This window comes from Bombyx mori, chromosome 4 (genome assembly GCF_030269925.1).
Source record: "Bombyx mori chromosome 4, ASM3026992v2".
Lineage (NCBI taxonomy): Eukaryota > Metazoa > Arthropoda > Insecta > Lepidoptera > Bombycidae > Bombyx > Bombyx mori.
In genome coordinates, this window is record NC_085110.1 from 4,851,165 (window position 1) to 4,868,871 (window position 17,707).

General features: G+C 37.9%; 1 protein-coding gene across 4 annotated transcripts; it reads right to left on the reverse strand.

Moving 5' to 3' along the window:
• Window positions 1-263: 263 nt before the first annotated feature.
• LOC101741876 (tetratricopeptide repeat protein 14 homolog) lies at window positions 264-13,368 on the reverse strand. 4 transcript variants are annotated; one of them, XM_004929149.5, is made up of 19 exons: window positions 13,209-13,368; window positions 12,759-13,065; window positions 11,806-11,882; window positions 11,363-11,485; window positions 9,853-10,073; window positions 8,419-8,559; window positions 6,645-7,321; window positions 6,073-6,308; window positions 5,457-5,629; window positions 4,713-4,862; window positions 4,506-4,580; window positions 4,121-4,300; window positions 3,908-4,001; window positions 3,397-3,510; window positions 2,723-2,946; window positions 2,032-2,208; window positions 1,545-1,781; window positions 946-1,068; window positions 264-785 (listed from the first exon to the last, which is right to left on the reverse strand). In XM_004929149.5, the coding sequence occupies exons 2-19, from the start codon at window positions 13,057-13,059 to the stop codon at window positions 620-622; spliced, it is 3,489 nt and encodes a 1,162-aa protein (XP_004929206.2). In that variant the 5' UTR covers window positions 13,060-13,065; window positions 13,209-13,368; the 3' UTR covers window positions 264-619. The 4 variants fall into 4 exon arrangements, with proteins under 4 accessions (XP_004929206.2, XP_004929205.2, XP_021205683.2 ...); XM_004929148.5 differs by having other exon boundaries at window positions 3,908-4,004; XM_021350008.3 differs by lacking the exon at window positions 3,397-3,510.
• Window positions 13,369-17,707: the final 4,339 nt, after the last annotated feature.

A 17,707-nucleotide genomic window follows, 5' to 3' on the forward strand; every position in this document is an offset into this window, starting at 1 on the left:
GGTCCCACATTTTAACTGAAAATAAGTCAAATCTGCTTCTCAAATTTGTTCAACCCAGCTTTGCTCATTTTACTTGTACTTGATTTTGTAAATTGTTCTTTCAAATTTCATTACTAATAACAGTAGTGCAATATATAATTTACGGATACCGAAATTCTAATAGGATCAGTTATCGCCATTGCCACCGCGGAAGAAAATATTGACCATAATCCATATTATCTAAACTTATAAAAATGGCATATAGAGAAAATAAAACACATTAATACACATATTACATTTATTTAAAAGGTGCAACCATGTATTCAACAGAACATTTTACTACAGTACCTAAGTTCCTAAACGCTTTTTTCGTTTTGGAATGATAGTGTTATTATTTCTTATACTTCAGTTTCTGTTTACGTTATAATTCAAATGTCATCTATATTTACAAGTAAACGATTACAAATAAAGGTTTCGAATCAGAGTACACACAGTGTCTTTCACAAAGTTTAACACTTTTTTTGTTAATATTAAGAAATTGGCTTACAATCAAAAAATGGCTAAATCTACATTCAGCACCCAATCCAGTTCTACAATCCGAATAACCTACAACTAACATTTGGTGCAAAGAATAATAGGATTACTCTTTAGATTCTTCTGGGGCCTTTTCTTCTTGTTGGGTGTTTCTTTCTGGTTCGTTTCCATCCGCCCATTTTCCGTCGTATTCTTTCCTATCGACGTATCTTTCTTCTTCATATTCACCCTCACTGCGATGGCTGTCACGTTCAGCAGAGAAGCGAGAATAACTGCAAATTGTAGTAACATACACCATTTTAATTAGTTTTCATGAAAAATAATGTCTGTACTAATTAATAATAATTTTCGATATGAAGCTCTTATTGTAATATTTATAGTTTCGCAAGTTTTGTTTTATTATTTCCTTAGAGATTTAAAAATGAAACTCACCTATCTCTATCTTTATCGCGTCTCTCCGGACTGTAGGATCGGGAACGGCGCGTCCTGTCAGGACTGCGCGATCGCGAATATCGTCCTCTACGATCGCGGAAATCGCGGAAACCACCACCACCCCTGTGAATGTTTCTAATGTCAGTTTTCATGAAAAAAAATTCATAAGCTGTTTAATTGAGGTATCTTTTTTAAGCGAGAGAAAGACCTTGTGGTTTATCAGGTGTTAAGTATTTACCAGAACCTATACACATAACAACGTAAATGTCTGTTCCATCCTTTAAACCAGAATGTATGAATAGTTTAACTTTAAGAATAAGTAGAATGGGTTGATACCTATCTACCTACCACCCATGTGGAAATACAACCAGTAAGTTTACCTTCTATATAAGTTCTATGTAAAATTAAATATTTATGTGAATGGCGACACTGAAATGTGGCTTCCAGAAAGGTGGAAGTTATAGGATACGAACCCATAGGATGCGGTCAGCAGAGGACCAGTTGATATGACGAGATTTAGGGGAAGCTATCTATCTACAGACCTTCTTGAAAAATACTTAAAATTATAAGCAATTATAATTGACATATTTATTACTTACCTAAAGGGGCGTCCCCTACCACCACCTCCTCTACGCGGCCTGAAGGGTCTTCCGCCCCGGTTCCTATTGTCTCGCCACTGGTCCGGGAATCTACGGCCGTCGTCGCGACGGAAGTCGCCACGTCCGCGACCACGAGGACCGCCGTTATACGCGTTGAATCGCGGCCGGTAGTACGTGCCTCTTTCAAAGCCTCCCCTGCCACGCCAATTACCCCGACGACCAATTCGACGGTTGTACCTATTTCAATATTAATTGATAGTTTAATAAATTTGAAATTACATTCTTTTAATATGAATCATATTGTTCAGAGACTGGCAAGGGCAATTTATATATGTACTGTCATTTACATTAGAATTCTATCTGACAAAGTTTTTTAGAACATGCTAATTGCCTATTTTCAAAAGATATCTGATGGTTGCAACTTTCAATACAAAAAGTTCTCGTTTGATGAAAGACAACATCTTTTGTTAAGAAATAATTAAATTACCTCTCCCTGGACCCAGATCTTGATCTCGAACGACTGTAGAATGATCTCGAGGCATCAGATCTGGACCGAGATCGTGGAGAAGCGGACCGGCGACGCCTAGACGGCACTGAGCCACTTGCGCTGGAACCTGAGCGTGACCGCGAACGAGATCTCGTGCGATACTTGCGAGGGCGAGACCTATGCATTTACGTATTCAAAATTTTAATTTGATTATATTTAATAGATGAACCCAGGGCCCACCTGTTTAAGAGTTACCGGAGCATGATGACGATGTCTCAATGCTGTTATATAACGGTTGTATGTAGGTTCACAATACGCTACCAGTATATTTACCAGTAATTAGGTAAAATTATAAATTTAACGAGTTTGATTATATGATGTCGTGAAGTCGTTAGTGAACACACAGAGCATACGTATAGTCGCACCGCTTACATTTAAGCACATTAGACTTATCTTTTAAGGCCTCAACAACCTCTACATATTACTATGTATAGAGTTCCGAAAAAGTTTTCAATATTTCTTCCATAGCACTAAATAAATAAGAAAAAGCAAAGCTTGCGTTCTCAGTGTTATGGGAAAGAATAATGGATGTATGAATTCGAGACCTGGATGTTTGTTTACTACTAAATACTTATAAATCAGAGATTATACCTAAAAATGAGGTCAATGTAAGAGTAAGCAGAACACATACCTGCTTCTAGAACGTTTGGGAGATCTCCGATCGTCGTCGGATGAGTGCGAAGAGCGTCGTCGCGGTGAGGGCGGAGAGCGCGGGCGACGAGCGGACGGCGATGGCGGCTTGATGCGCGTCACGAATTGTTCAGGACGACCGTCGCCTACAGACACCGGTGTCTCGCCCTCACGAGCCAGACGGAATGACCCAAACTTGTCCAATACTATCTTTCCTTTACGTACCTGGCATGCAAATAATATAATTATTCATTGATCACACTTTGGCTTTGATTTTTTATTTATTTATTGCTTTTAGATGGGTGGACGACCTCACAGCCCACCTGGAGCCCATAGACATTTACAACGTAAATGCGCCACCCACCTTGAGATATAAGTTCTAAGGTCTCAGTATAGTTACAGAGGCTGCCCCACCCTTCCAGCCGAAACGCATTACTGCTTCACGGCAGAAATAGGCGGGGCGGTGGTACCTTCCCGTGCGGATTCACAACAGGTCCTACCACCTATAAAAATTATTTTTATCGGTATTTAGGCGAAGCAGTATAACAATTAGCATTTCAATACATTAAAGAAGCCCATATCGCCAAGTAACACCTGCTAGAACCTCAGGATGTGTGTTAGAGACTGCTAATTTCCCTTCTTACTGATTACATCTGTTAAGGTGTTTATTATTACCGTGGGGTGGTGTGTGGTATCGGCGGGCGGTGGGGCAGCGGGCAGTGGCGGAGGTTCTTTCATGGCCATGGCGCGACGCACTGATACATTCTTGTCGCCGCTCGATTCCTGCATCTGCACCATATCCAATCTCGAATATATTCATATATTTTTTTCAATTTGCCCATGTTACCTTCATTAATTTCGAACAACATAATGTCTACTGTGGCATACTTATTGTAAACAATTCCATTATTATGCGAGAGATAAGTTAGGATGGATGTACGGTTATACAATGAGACTACTATTCTCGAATACTGCCCTCACCATGAATGCCAGCAGAATGTGAATTTCATTGAAACTTAAAAAGAAAACACATTTTTTTGCAAACATCAGAACAGATTCCTTACTCGCCCCCAACAAGTTTAACACAAGTATGGAGTGATGTCAGTAATTGTTGACTACATTTAAACAATATACTTGTACTGTAAGCGTAACATCATTTGCATTCCAATATCACAACATTATTTACCTTAGAGTTTTCGTGGGAATCATCAGAGCTATCTTCAAATGCATATTTTTCTTTATATCCTCCCTTCGGTGCAGAGTTTTCTTTTTTCTTTGGCCTACTGAAAAATTAAACTTTTAATTGTGTTTTTTATTCTGCCACATCTACCGGAAAGTGGTTATTAGAGATAAAATTTAATTAAATAATTGATAATATATGCAAGAAAACAATACTCACATTTCCTTTACAGCATTCATAGACATTTTCCACTTAGGCTTGTCGAGAGGTGGTGGCGGCACTTGGTCGAGACTGGGTGATCTTGCATCTCGTTTCCCTAGTACCTCCTTTTCAACCATCACATGATACGCGCTTAATTTTGATTCTAGCTCTTCTAATCCTTGCATTTCTTCCATAATTCTGGTAAATGTTAAATTTAAATGTTAAGATTAAGGAGTGTCAAACAATTATACAATATTGGTGCCTATATAAAAATAAACCACTTTCAGTTGTATAAATATTATTTGTGGGACAACTCTCCTAGTTTTAAAGAAATCCATAAAATAAAATTGTTGTTAGTTAATTTAAACAAAATGCATGAATAAATGCTTGGAGAGTTACTAACCTACTGTCCTTATGCTTTCTATCATACTCTCCATCAGAACTATGGTCTCTCTTGGACTTGCTTTTCAATTCTTTCCTGTAAAAAAGTATAAATATTTTTAGAAACCATTGTCCCAACTAATGCATCTAAATTATTAAAAAAAAAACTTGTTTTATCAATGTAAACTTTACATAATATAATAATTTACAATTTCATATAATAACATACCTCAAAGCATCTCTAAGTTTCTTGTCACCAATATTTTCAATTTCCTGCATCGTGTATTCAGAATTGTTTGTGTTTCGTGCCAATTTAGCCTTTCTCTTATCTTCTTTTTCTTGTTCTTTGCGTTTCCTTTTGGATTCTTTCTTCTTTTTCCTTTAGACAATTAATTTTATTTTATGTATCTTTTACTTCGTCAAAGTATAGGAATTTTGCGTAGTCTATTTCAATTACATTATAAGCAAACGAGCTGAATTTTATAGTAACCATACTTGGCTATTATAAACATCCTTAAGGAATGTGAATAAAAATAAGGGTTTTTCGCAATATTATTATAATACAGATACTATCAATGAAAAAAATTGCCTCAAAAAAAATTACTGAGTCAATTAACGAATTCACTATTCAGTAATCATAACTAGTGAAAGGAAATATTATTAATTGATACATTTTATAATTGTTTTTGTATTATGTTTAGTATGTAATAAATAGCCCGATAATGTTCCACAAGTACCCTGTATATGACACACTTATTTTAGACACTCGTGTCAGTTTTAGAATAGGCAATCGCCAGTCCTTGCAGTTTTTTTTAATATACTCATGAAAAAAGTTACGTCTTTTATTACTTGTCTGTATTCTGATTCATCAGTAGGGCAGTTTTCGTCAAATTTTATTGTAAATTCAAAGCCCCAGTTAATTTTTCTGATGCTTTTTTTAGTCATGCCTGAAGTTATAAAAAAGAGAACATACTTGTCTTTTTTCTTTTTCTTTTTCTTTTCTTGTTCAGGCATTGGAGGCTGCTGTTGTTGGCCAAGTTCTTGCATCTTGCGGTTACGTTTGTATTGCGTTGTTTCAGCGAGGAAGTTACGAACTTTTTCTTCATAGTCTGAATCTTCTTTGGTCATCTCGAGGAACTTGCGCACCTATCGAATTATATGAAGATTAAAATTTAATATTATCTTACTTTGCTAAGGAAGCCATATGTAGCAAAAAAATTTTTTTACAATCTGATGCAATCTTAAAAACACCTATCTGGTGAATATAGATTCCTACTGTATTAGCATAAGCTGTAGATGGTAAATAACGATTTGGTGCATTCGATCAAAACTAAAATATCGAACTATTTATACTGGAATCAAACAGTCTAATCAGGTTTTTTTTCATTATTTTACTTGACTTAGTTGCAACTAGGAAACTTAGTATTCCTCTATTGTTAAATGAATATAAATAAAATTACTTAAAAATTTTTACGTTCAGTTCAATTTTGATGTAAAAAAAACCAGTTTTATTTTTACCCAGAACCTAAAAGCGTTGAATGTACTATCACCGGTATAATATTGATCAAATAATTGAATGCAATCGGCACCTTCAACTCATAGTCAATATCAGCCTGAGACCGCGGCGGGGGCTGGGCGGCGATGTCGTCCGCGGTTTGCACTGGAGGCTGATATCCGTACGGATGGTTGAATTGCGAATTGTGAGTCCGAGATGTAGAATCACCATCACCGAGCATCGCCATGCGCTTGCTCAGCGGTGACAGAGAGCGCTGCCTTTTGTTGTTGGATTGAGAACGACGCTTCTTCTTCCGAGGACTTTCTGAATCTGTTAATTAGGAAGATGGAATGCTAAAAAATTATGAATGCAATGAATTTTACACACGAATGGAATTGTGCATAAAACAATAAGGGATTACAAACAAATAACAAATATGATAATAATGAGTGATTGTGATTATGTAACTTCTGTCATTTCTACTAATGGGCGAGATAGTATATAATATTAAAATCGCAACTTAGGCATTACAGTGATCTCAATTTGTGATGTCTATAAGCTACAGTAATCACTTAATGCAGGCCTTAAGCTCGGCCACCTATCTATGCAAAAAAAAACTGTTCAAGCCACACAATTGTTAATTACGAGGAAAATAATCTGTCCTACCACTCGAATCTGATGATGAAGATGATGAATCCGATGAGGAACTAGAACTGGACGAGTCACTCGATGACGATGATGAGCTGCTTGAACGCTTCTTTTTGCCTTTACCGCGCTTTTTCTTCTTTTTCTTTTCTTTTTTTTCTGTCAAATTTAATAGCTGCTTCAGGGTTTCCTTCATTTCATATGACTTAGCCCCTGTCAAGCCAGGCAGTAATAACTCTGCAGGCTCTATCAAGGGCTTTGAGGCAGTGGTCTTGCTTTTCAAAAAATCTAACGAGTTTTGAGCTTCCTCATGGAAAGGAATGATAGCTAAGCAATCTTCATAAGCTTTCTGTGCTTCTGTTATTTGGTTCTCGTCTTCATAACTGCGTCCTAGTGCGACCAATGTTTCTCCCAAATATTTTCTTGCATTTGCATGATTTGGATTCAGCTTTAGTGAGGTCTCAAAATCTTCTATGGCCTTTTTGAATGTTCCACTATTGGCGTACAATGCTCCTCTAGCAACAAGACCCTCTACATTTCTAGGATCTATGCTCAGAGCTTTATTCAAGCATTGAAATGCTTCAGAATGTCTTCCAGCTTTAAAATGTTCAATGCCTTCTGCCACAGAACGAAATGCCCATTTACTTGCTTGTGCTTGGCGTAATTCATCTGCGTATTCCGATGAAGCGAATCTTCCTCTGTGAAAATTTGAAATAAATTATCACACTAGCAAATACTTAATTTTCTCTATTGTCAGACTAATTTGCTCCTACTTCCACTCCCTAACCACTACTGTAAATCTGGTGTATTCAAGATGTCTCACAGTGATCACAGATAAGATACTCGAAGAATTATATGTGAAGGGAAGTTAATGGGAGTGGGCATTAAAAAAATAATATATATAAACAAGACATTTAAGCATGGTTGTTAACCAGCAGATCTGTCAGACAGATATCAATATTTCTATTAAAATATCTACTTCATTCATATTCACAAATGACTTTCACAATGAAGGAACATCGTTTTACTAAATTTTTTATTTGCGCAATTGCTATAGAATTGAGCCAGAACTCAAGTGTCAAGGTGCATGTTGGTATTCACTTTGTGATATATCCAGTAACTACTTAACACCAAGTGGAGCTAAGCATTTATTTCCCTACCTAATCTATTAACCTAAAGGGGTCATTCTAGATTCGCCCAGCTTGTAGGTTAGCTCACAGGGCTCAAACCTGACGACCTTGCTAACACGAACCCTAGCAAGAGCCGTGCTTCGCAGAATCTACCACCGGATCGGAAGCGCGACCGACAGAGAAGATCCGGCGAGAAACTCAGTGGGCCATGTGGGTTAATTTACTCGTCGAGCCCTTCGTCGCAAGCGACGGGTTTCGACGAAAACGGTGGCCGGTGCTTGAGGTACTTAAAAGCACCGTTAGTGGGTCGGGAGGATCCGAATGACGTGTTAAGCATAAATGCTGTTTTGGTTAGTTTATATTCCATAGAGCGAAAAGCATAAAAAATAAAATCCTATCTAAGCATAATCGCCACGACAGAGAGAAGCGTAAGTGTCTGACGTGCCCCCAATGTGATCAGTCTTGTGTGTCATCCTATTTTTAATTTTTACACCGTGTCCTATGAAAGATTGCTGGATTGTAAATATTTCAATAAAAAATGTTCCAGTTTCATTATGCGTTCCTAAGTGGACGTTTCCAGCAATATCATTGTCTATGGTAGAGATTCTAATACACACTATAAAATGATCTGCATATATTTTTTAATCAATAACCAATGTTATTACCTCAAATATGAGAAATTTGTGCAGTGCATGTTGGCAATGCCAAGATGTTCAGAGAGGAATTGAATGCAGTTGGGATTATTGAAGCCTGGGCTCTTCTCCAATATGGCTTCATAGTTTTCTCCTTTCATATCCATGGTTTTCCTATTAAGATATAAATATATGAGTAAATAGGTAGATTCATATGAACAATATAGAAAACCTTTTGAATATTTTATTTATATGGAGCATTCAACTTCAGAAAAGGTATTTACAATGAAAAATTAAGCTTAATAAACCCTAAAATGTGTTAAGCCACACATATAATCCTCACCTGTTCCCATGGAGCTGTTCAAAAAATGTAATTAACTTGTATGTTATTCTTTCAGACACAAATATATCATAACATCATAGATTATGTGATTCCGCCTCAACAATGTGACAGTAATAGTACAACCAGTATGTTTCAGCTAGTCACTGATAATTTAGTAGGTATTACAAACAGGTCTTGGAACACGTTGCTATACCTAGAAAAGAACACCCTAAAATAATAGAGGGAGCAAATTCGTCCATCATCAGCTGCATGGTCACCTCCGCACAAAACAATGTAAGCTGCAGTGCTAGTGTCAAAACTATGTGCCGTTTCAAGAGCCTCATTTCATCAGCTAAATCGACAATTCCCCATATTTAGTCCATCTATAAGTAAATGACTCCAATATCCATTAAATGTTCATTTATAAAAGTCCAAAAATGTCTCAGAAAATGCTGGAATATCAAACATTAGCTTTAATTATAATATCTTGATCCCATTTAGACATCAGATTGAAGTGAACCTAAGTACTGACCTTTTCCTCTTATGTAAAAAATAAAACAATACAACTCAATGATTGTTATCTTATCTTATCCTCAAAATATAATGGTTTTGCACAATATTTTCAGATGTATAAGATCCCTCCTGTCATTCCATTGAATTTGATTTTTTTTAAATATGTAAAGTGGTCTCTCATTTTATTGTTGAATGCATATAAGTACTGAAAATCGATTATCCAATAATGTATTTTCCATATCTTCATGTGCCTGCCTGCCTATGTGAATTTTGTTTTTCATGGTTTTGAATGACCAAAAAAAAACAATAGAGATACGGTTTCATTATGACAAATAAATATAATATGGTGAAATCCTCTTGTAATTATTCCATACTTGTTATGAATCCTCATAACTGTATTCTATGTTTCTTCCAAATAAATAACATTCAAAATTCTCTATTAATCTATGTTATGTTGGGTATCCTCCATTATTCAAGTCTTCAAATATTATGTATACACAAAATACATCAATTTCAAAACTTCTACTACAATAAATAAACAGGTACAAAAATAACAAACATGTGTAACAAAACCTGCAATGTGTAGGGTATTGGTGATTATTTGAAAAAGATAAATTAATCTTTATACATACTTGTAGATCAAGGGGAAGTCGTCAGTACTCAGGAGGCCGAGCGGAGGCTTAGGCGGGGGATCATCGGGCCCTCGCGTCACACCCTTCATGCCGCAAACCATTTTGTCTGTATCTGGAATAACTTCTATGACTTCGCAGCAAACAGTGTCATTCATCAGGTAGTTTCTTGACACATTTTTCTTGTCAACAGCTTGAATAATATTTCCTACTGGTAAAAAAGCCTGCAAAAAAGTTTATTTCACATAGTTTGTTTTATATGATGTTTTTTATAATTATAATATAGTATTAAACTATTCTAACATAAAATAAGCTGTAGTTAATATGGTTGTATTATTTCATTATCTAACCTTTTTTTCTACCTAATTGCTGGTAGCCTCACGGGGCTATTCTAGCTACTTGCAGTTTGGTAGACTCACAGGGCTCAGGCTGAGAAATAGCTAACCAGCCAAACAGTCATGACCCTGGACTGAACTGATGCTGAACATAATCAGAACAGTTTAACAAGTTATCTAATTTCCTTAGGTAATTTGAATCTTGTTTTAGTGTGGTAGTGGAGGATGACTTCATTAGAATTAGCTGATTGACAAACATTTTATTTGAAGAGTTCTCAAGCCTTTCTAGAGTTAAGTAGTAATTAAAATTTGAGACCTGAAGTTGAAGTCTACATAAAAGTAGTTTTTACTAATTATTCATAGTTTGGATAGTTACAACAACAACTGATATCCAACACACCAAGTGACATGTGTAATTGAATGAAATTAGATTTTGCTGTTTTTCAATCCCATCCTATTTTATTTATTTTTATCAGTCAATTGTGTCATGCCATTTCTGAGCTGTCAAGAATGTGTAAACAATGACCATTAAATAAATAGTTTTAATTTTTGAAATGACTAAGAATGATAGGAAAACGCTCCTTGTGATTAGGACCTTTCTTCTTTAAATTGGGTAGTAGGTATATTTTTGCGTAAGGTTACACATATACATTAGATATACATGTATTGTAAAACGAACCAGGATGGTTAAATGAAGTTTTATGTACAGAAACCTAAAAATTTCCTCACAGTAATTCAAGGCTCAAACCATCATTTTGACTGAAAGTAACTCCTTTCAGTCCATGATCATTCACTGAAAGGAGTTACTTTGTTAAAAACTGTTGGACAATACATATTCATTACTTACTTTACTATCTTAAATCTTCTTAATTTAGGAAACATTTTATCAAATTTATACAAAAGTTTAATGTATTTTTGATGTACATGATACATCATAGCTAAATGATGCAATATCTCAGACACAAGACATTTTCCCATGCATGTTATTTTAAATTAATACATAGCTCACATCACTTATAGAATGAATAAAATTATATGTCTGATAATAAAGATTAATTTTTCACATACAATGTTTTTGTTTTTGTAAATAATGTCTCGTGATCTAAGTGTACATCACATTCTATGACATGTATGATCAAGAATTTTAACAATATGTAACGAAAAAAAAAAAAACTTACCTTGACATTAATGTCGGCTACATATCTGGAAGTGGGTCCTGCTGTGCAAAGAACCTTAAGCATCATCCCTGACGCAGTTCTGTTGATTACAGCTCCAATGATCAGCTCACCAGTCTTCACATTCTGTACATAAGCGACATTGTAATCACATTTCAATGTTTCAGTACAAAAGTGAAAAAATGATGTGTTGCAAAGTTTAATAATGAATTTGTCATTTCTTAATCAATAATTTCATTTCCAAAGTTCCAGACTTAATTTTCATTTTTACACAAGATAGACTAAAGCCATTATTTGTAAATAGAATTTCTGACATTGAACAACTTATTGAAAGATTTCTCAAAATCCATTTGTGAGACATGGAAAACAATTATTTTTAATACTTTTTTTTTTCTTCAAAATCTTCTTGAAATGTGAAAATTTCAGATGTTACTGTAAATACTTACATCAAAAAAGTGTCTTAATCTTGCTGTTTTATCCACATTCAGAAATGTTTCAAATGGAGGCATCAATGCATACAAATCTGTAACAAAATAAAATTTATTAAACTATCTTTCCTCCATAGTTAGAGAAGTAAGCATGCCATCATATTAAGCTTATTAAATATGTATACCGGCCACATTTAATTTTGTTCAAGATGTATTTGCATTTACTTAATCATATTGTGTAGGTAGTAAATCTAACCAAATACAGATATAATATTATGCAAATGAAATGTATGAAATTTATGTCTCTAAAAAGGTTATGTAAATCTATATAAACTGTCAATAGACTGGCAACAGAGTTAAGGCTACTTTTACAAAACTGCATTAAGTATTAATCTAAAAGTTGTCCTTTTTGGGAAAAATAAAGGAGCATTCTCAGCTAATTTGGCAATGTAATGCAAATTTTTGTGTAATTTCTAAGCTGATAAGTTTTTATTAAAGAACAAATAGATGTTGAATGAAAATTAACATTTTGAAGTTAAATGAGTGTGGGAGTCAACTCTAAGGATTTCTCACACTTAAGTGGTGGTGACATCATAGACCACATATTTTTTATGTATTTTGGGTAATCATAATTCAGATTACATTGCTGGGTATTCAGGGCTGTTTTCTAATCAATCAAAGATGATAATCAGTAAGATCTCTTCATAAGCTTGACAAAGGCACTAATAACGGAATAGAGGTAGTATTATATATGTGTAAGTAGAAAACAATTACATATTTCACACCAACATGAAAAAAACATTTTTCTCTTACACGGCTTTTAAATAATTCATTATTACAGGAAACCATAGGTATTTCAATACATTTTTAAATTGGTTTCCATAGCAATATCGTGTAAACCTTTACCTATGGTATATTAATGCAAACAATAGGACAAAATTTTCATGGTTTATTATTTTACGAATACTTACTGTCTTCGGGCACTAGAGTCTCAGTCCCATTAGTTGACGACGAAGGAGTATCCTCCAGTAAGGAAGAATCAAATAAAGCTCCAGCTTCTTTAGCTATGAACTGATGTAATTTCAACCTCTTGCTACGATCTTGGAAGGTGAGGTGCTTATGTCTCGACTGGTATACAGCAAAGTCTAAAGCACCCACGCCGATTTTAGCTAAATCATCTTCTCCTCTCTCAGACTCCCACGTTTTTTGTAACTGCTGTCCATGATAATTTATGGACTGCGCCACTAAGGACGCATCCAATAAAGGATCCATTTAAATCTACAAAATTTTAGGAAAATTAGAAACTTTGCGGCATAACATTACCAGAAAAAGCGAGAGTGAAATGCACGACGCCATTTTGCATGAACTACATTTTTCACTTTTGAAATTTATTTGAAAGATATGTTTTTATTGTTACTTACTCTTTTTTTCCCAGCACGAAGTTATGTTGTTACGTTTCCAAAAAAATTCAGTCAATGTTATAATGATTGAGAAAAAACCTATTCAATAATCAAGCGAAATGGCGACCAATGAATTTTACATAGAGGAAACGCTCCTAAGTACAAGCACAGACTAAAATTAAATAGAGTAGAGATTATTTACGATTTTTGTCTATGGTGAAATATGTTAGCATTTAGGTTAGGGACCTTTTGGCGAGAACGCGAGGAGCGAAGTTGTATGAATTTTTTTATTTCTTAATTTTGTATTTATTCAGGTTTAAATGTGTTGCAATGGTGGCTTACTAACCCTTTAGTGTACGTGAAAGTTCACAGGTGTGAGAAACTGAAACAAAGTGGATGAACATGACTTTCGGATTTTTCCTAAAAGTTATTGAAGTCTCGGTTTTATTTCATTTCATTAAACTTCATCCTAAATACCACCCGATTAACCTCCTCCCAGCGAAAAGCAAACTGTACGAAGGCCTTTTTATATTTTTTATTGCCCCTCTTGGCGAAGGAGCATACGGCCCACCTGATGGTTAGTGGATACCCTTGCCCATGGACATTAGCAATACCAGGGTCAGCCAAGCCGTTGCCTACAGCTCGCTTGCTCTTCCACGCTCCAGCTTCCTCACTCGGATACCACTTGGAAGGGAATGCGCGATATCCCCGGAATGGAGGTCGGCTTGCCACTGAAAGTACATTAGAGTAAAAATATGATTATGTTTATTTTGAACGGTACTTCTTTCCTAATCTTTAGAAGGTAAAAGCTTTATTTATTTTATGTGGAACGCGAGGAGTAAAGGTGTGTGATTTGTTTTATTTTGTCTATTTAGTGTTTCTTCAGCTTTAAATGTGTAATGACGGTGGTTTATTAACTGTTTAATTTTTTGTGAAAGTGCGCAAGTGTGGGAAAATGAAACAAAGCCGCTGGACGTAGCTTCACGAGATCCTCCAAAAAGTCCACTGAAAAAATCTCACTAAATTTTACTGAGTTTATATTTTATCTCATATAATCTCATCTCATTTCATTGAATTTCATCCCAGTTGATTAATGTCTCAAATTTATCATCTTCATTTCATTTCATTTAACTCAGTGATTATCAAACTTATTTCTTTTACCGCCCCCTTTGAAAATCAATTACTTTTCAGCGCCCCCCATTTTTTATACACGCCTAAAACTTTAAAACCACAATTTCATTAATTTAATTAATAAATGTTGTTATTAATTTTAGTAAATGTAGTACCACGTAGTACATAATTATGTATTTGTAGATGCTATTATTGTTTCTTCATATTATTATATGTCCGTACATTGCTACAGAGCGTGTATTTACAAATTTGCAAAGTAAAAATGAATTGTTCTCATCAATATGTTTGTTTAAATTCAGAATCACCAAAATAAATTGCTAGTTCACTGTACTATTACTATGATAATTTATTAGAACGAAACTATTTTTGTTGAATATCTTTCTCATTAATATAAGATTCTCATCATAAGATAATTAAAAAATTATATTTCGACTAGTAAATAATACTACTAACAATAATAACTTATTAAACTACGAATAAGCTAAACCTGGAAGTCGGATTTCATTTATCTGGGCTCCGTCACAGCTAGTAATGGATCCTCCGAAAAGGACCTCAGAAGGCGAATCAGTATGGCAAAGAGAGCTATGTCCCAAACCGTGTTTGGGCGGACAGAAACATCTCGAGGAATACCAAAAAGCAGCTCGTCATCTCCCTCGTCTTTTCCATTTTTCTCTACGGCGCAGAGACTTGGACCCTCAAGAAAGCCGATCCCCAACGTATCGACGCGTTTGAGATGTGGTGCTGAAGGAAAATGCTCGGGATTCGTTGGACAGAACACAGAACCAACGAATCCATTCTTACCGAGCTCAAGATTCCAATGTGCCTCAGCACTACATGCGCGCGGAGAAGTTTCGAGATCTTTGGACATATCGCCAGAAAGAGAGGTGACAATCTAGAAAAGCTGCTGGTAACAGGCAAGGTATGCGGGAGAAGGCACAGAGGCAGAAATCCAATGCGCTGGTCGGACCAAATACGCTCCACTCTCAATATCTCAGTCCACGTTGCTATCCACACAGCCGAGGAAAGGCAGGAATGGCGCAAGATGATGCAGGAGAAAGTTATTATAGGAGGCCACGACCCTCAGCACTGAGGATTATCGATACAAGAAGGAAGGAAACTACGAAAAATAAATTAATACCATTTCGTATTATATTTATGGGTAATTTTTCATAGAATTTTAGTTTATAATTTAGAACTGGTTCAAATAAAAACCGCCGCCTAAGTCAGCGTCGTATCGAGCATCTATACTAATATTATAAAGAGGAAAGATTTGTTTGTTTGTTTGTATTCAATAGGCTCCGAAAAAAAAAGGCGATTTGAAAAATTCTTTCGCTGTTTGGAAGCTTCACTATTCCCGAGTGACATAGACTATAATATTTTTTGAAAAAAATTAGGTATCCTTACTAAAACTCCAATAATTTAACCCAAGGTGTAAAAAAAAATTCCTAAAATATTCTTTACGTCGCATACCTACGAAAACTATTGATGATAGAATAAAATAATATACTACGACTTTGTAGAAAACATTATTATTTACAAAAAGTGTCGCGACAGCACATGTCTAACTATTATAGTTATGCCGCAATAAGTGTTCTTTTATTTAAAAAAATGCCCCTGGTAAGACACGGAGTGCCCCCCTACCTTCGCCGACTGGTGGCTTCCTACTTGGAGGACACATCGGTCACGTGTACTGGACACGGTGGGATCGTGCACAGGCTCCCGGTCGTGCGCGATGTTCCACAGGGGTCGGTGCTCGGCCCCCTTTTGTGGAATATCGGGTATGACTGGGTACTGAGAGGTGCCCTCCTCCCGGGCCTAAGCGTAATCTGTTACGCAGACGATACGCTGGTCGTGTCCCGGGGGGGGTTTGCTGAGTTTGCTCGTCTTGCCATCGTTGGAGTGGCGCATGTCATCGGCAAATTCAGGAGATTGGGCCTCGACGTGACACTCAGTAAATCCGAGGCCATGTGGTTCCACAGGCCCCGGAGAGTGCCACCTGTCGATGCCCATATCGCGGTTGGGGGCGTCCGTATCGGGTCGGGGGTGCAGTTGAAGTACCTCAGCCTCATTCTGGACAGTCGTTGGACCTTCCGTGTTCACTTTCAGAACCTGGTCCCTCGTTTGTTGGGGGTGGCCGGCGCGTTAAGCTGGCTTCTTCCCAACATCGGGGGGCCTGACCAGGTGACGCGCCATCTCCATACGGGGGTGATGCGGTCAATGGCCTTATACGAGGCTCCCGCGTGGGGCCAGTCACTGGCCGTGGGGGGTAGCAAAGTTGCTGCAACGGCCGCAACGCACCATCGCGGTCAGGATCATCCGTGTTTATCGCACCATCTCTTTCGAGGCGGCGTGTGTGCTGGCTGGGACGCCGCCTTGGGTCCTGGAGGCGAAGGCGCTCGCCGCTGACTATCAGTGGCGGGCTAACCTTCGTGCCCGGGGCTTGGCGCGTCCCAGCCCCAGTGTGGTCAGAGCGCGGAGGGCCCAATCTCGGCGGTCCGTGCTGGAGTCATGGTCCAGGCGGCTGGCCGATCCTTCGGCTGGTCATAGGACCGTCGAGGCGATTCGCCCGGTTCTTGTAAATTGGGTGAAAGAGGACGCCTCACTTTCCGGCTCACGCAGTTACTCACTGGGCATGGTTGCTTCGGTGAGTTCCTACACCGGATCGGAGCCGAGCCGACGGCAGAGTGCCACCATTGTGGTTGCGACTTGGAAACGGCAGAGCATACGATCGTCGCCTGCCCCGCATGGGAGGGGTGACGGTGTGACCTCGTCGCAAAAATAGGAAACGACTTGTCGTTGCCGAGTGCTCTGGCATCGATGCTCGGTGACGACGAGTCGTGGAAGGCGATGCTCGACTTCTGCGAGTGCACCATCTCGCAAAACGAGGCGGCGGGGCGCGTGAGATATGCACAGGCCCGCCCCCGTCGAGCGGGGTCCAGGGAGGCGGATCTCGCCCAAGCCCTGGCCCTCTAAGTGTTTCGGGTCTCCCTCACATGTCGGCCTGGGGACCGGCGAAGGGGGCCTAAGAAGACGACGTGCAAGCTGCTCTGCATACGTTTTACGTATGAGCATCCGGGTGATGGTAGGCCGGCTATCCCCAACCCACCCTGGTTCTGACCCAGCGGGGTATTCCGTAGGATAGACCATTCTAACCGACGCCATCTAGGCGGGCTTCGGACAGCCTGCCGACCGAGAGGGCTGGTGGTTGTGGCGCCGACGACCGCCAGTCTGGCATCCCGAGGGGGAGGGTGATGGGAGAGATGTGCTCCGCACTAAACACTTCACTTTCCCCCCTTTGCCTTTTCATGAGCTGTCTCATGCGAGGTTTGGATGCTGGTTGTTGAGCGACAGGAGGTTTTAGTCGGTTCGATTCCGACATGCGCCGCCCT

Bases quoted from the DNA above. Each gene is read 5' to 3' on its own strand.
- LOC101741876 (XM_004929148.5), bottom strand. From the start codon at position 13,059: ATGGATCCTTTATTGGATGCGTCCTTAGTGGCGCAGTCCATAAATTAT. The intron at 10,074-11,362 runs GTAAGTTTTTTT...ACTTTTTTGCAG, and splicing joins TAGCCGACATTAATGTCAAG to GCTTTTTTACCAGTAGGAAA. The intron at 1,069-1,544 runs GTAAGTAATAAA...AAACATTCACAG, and splicing joins GGTAGGGGACGCCCCTTTAG to GGGTGGTGGTGGTTTCCGCG.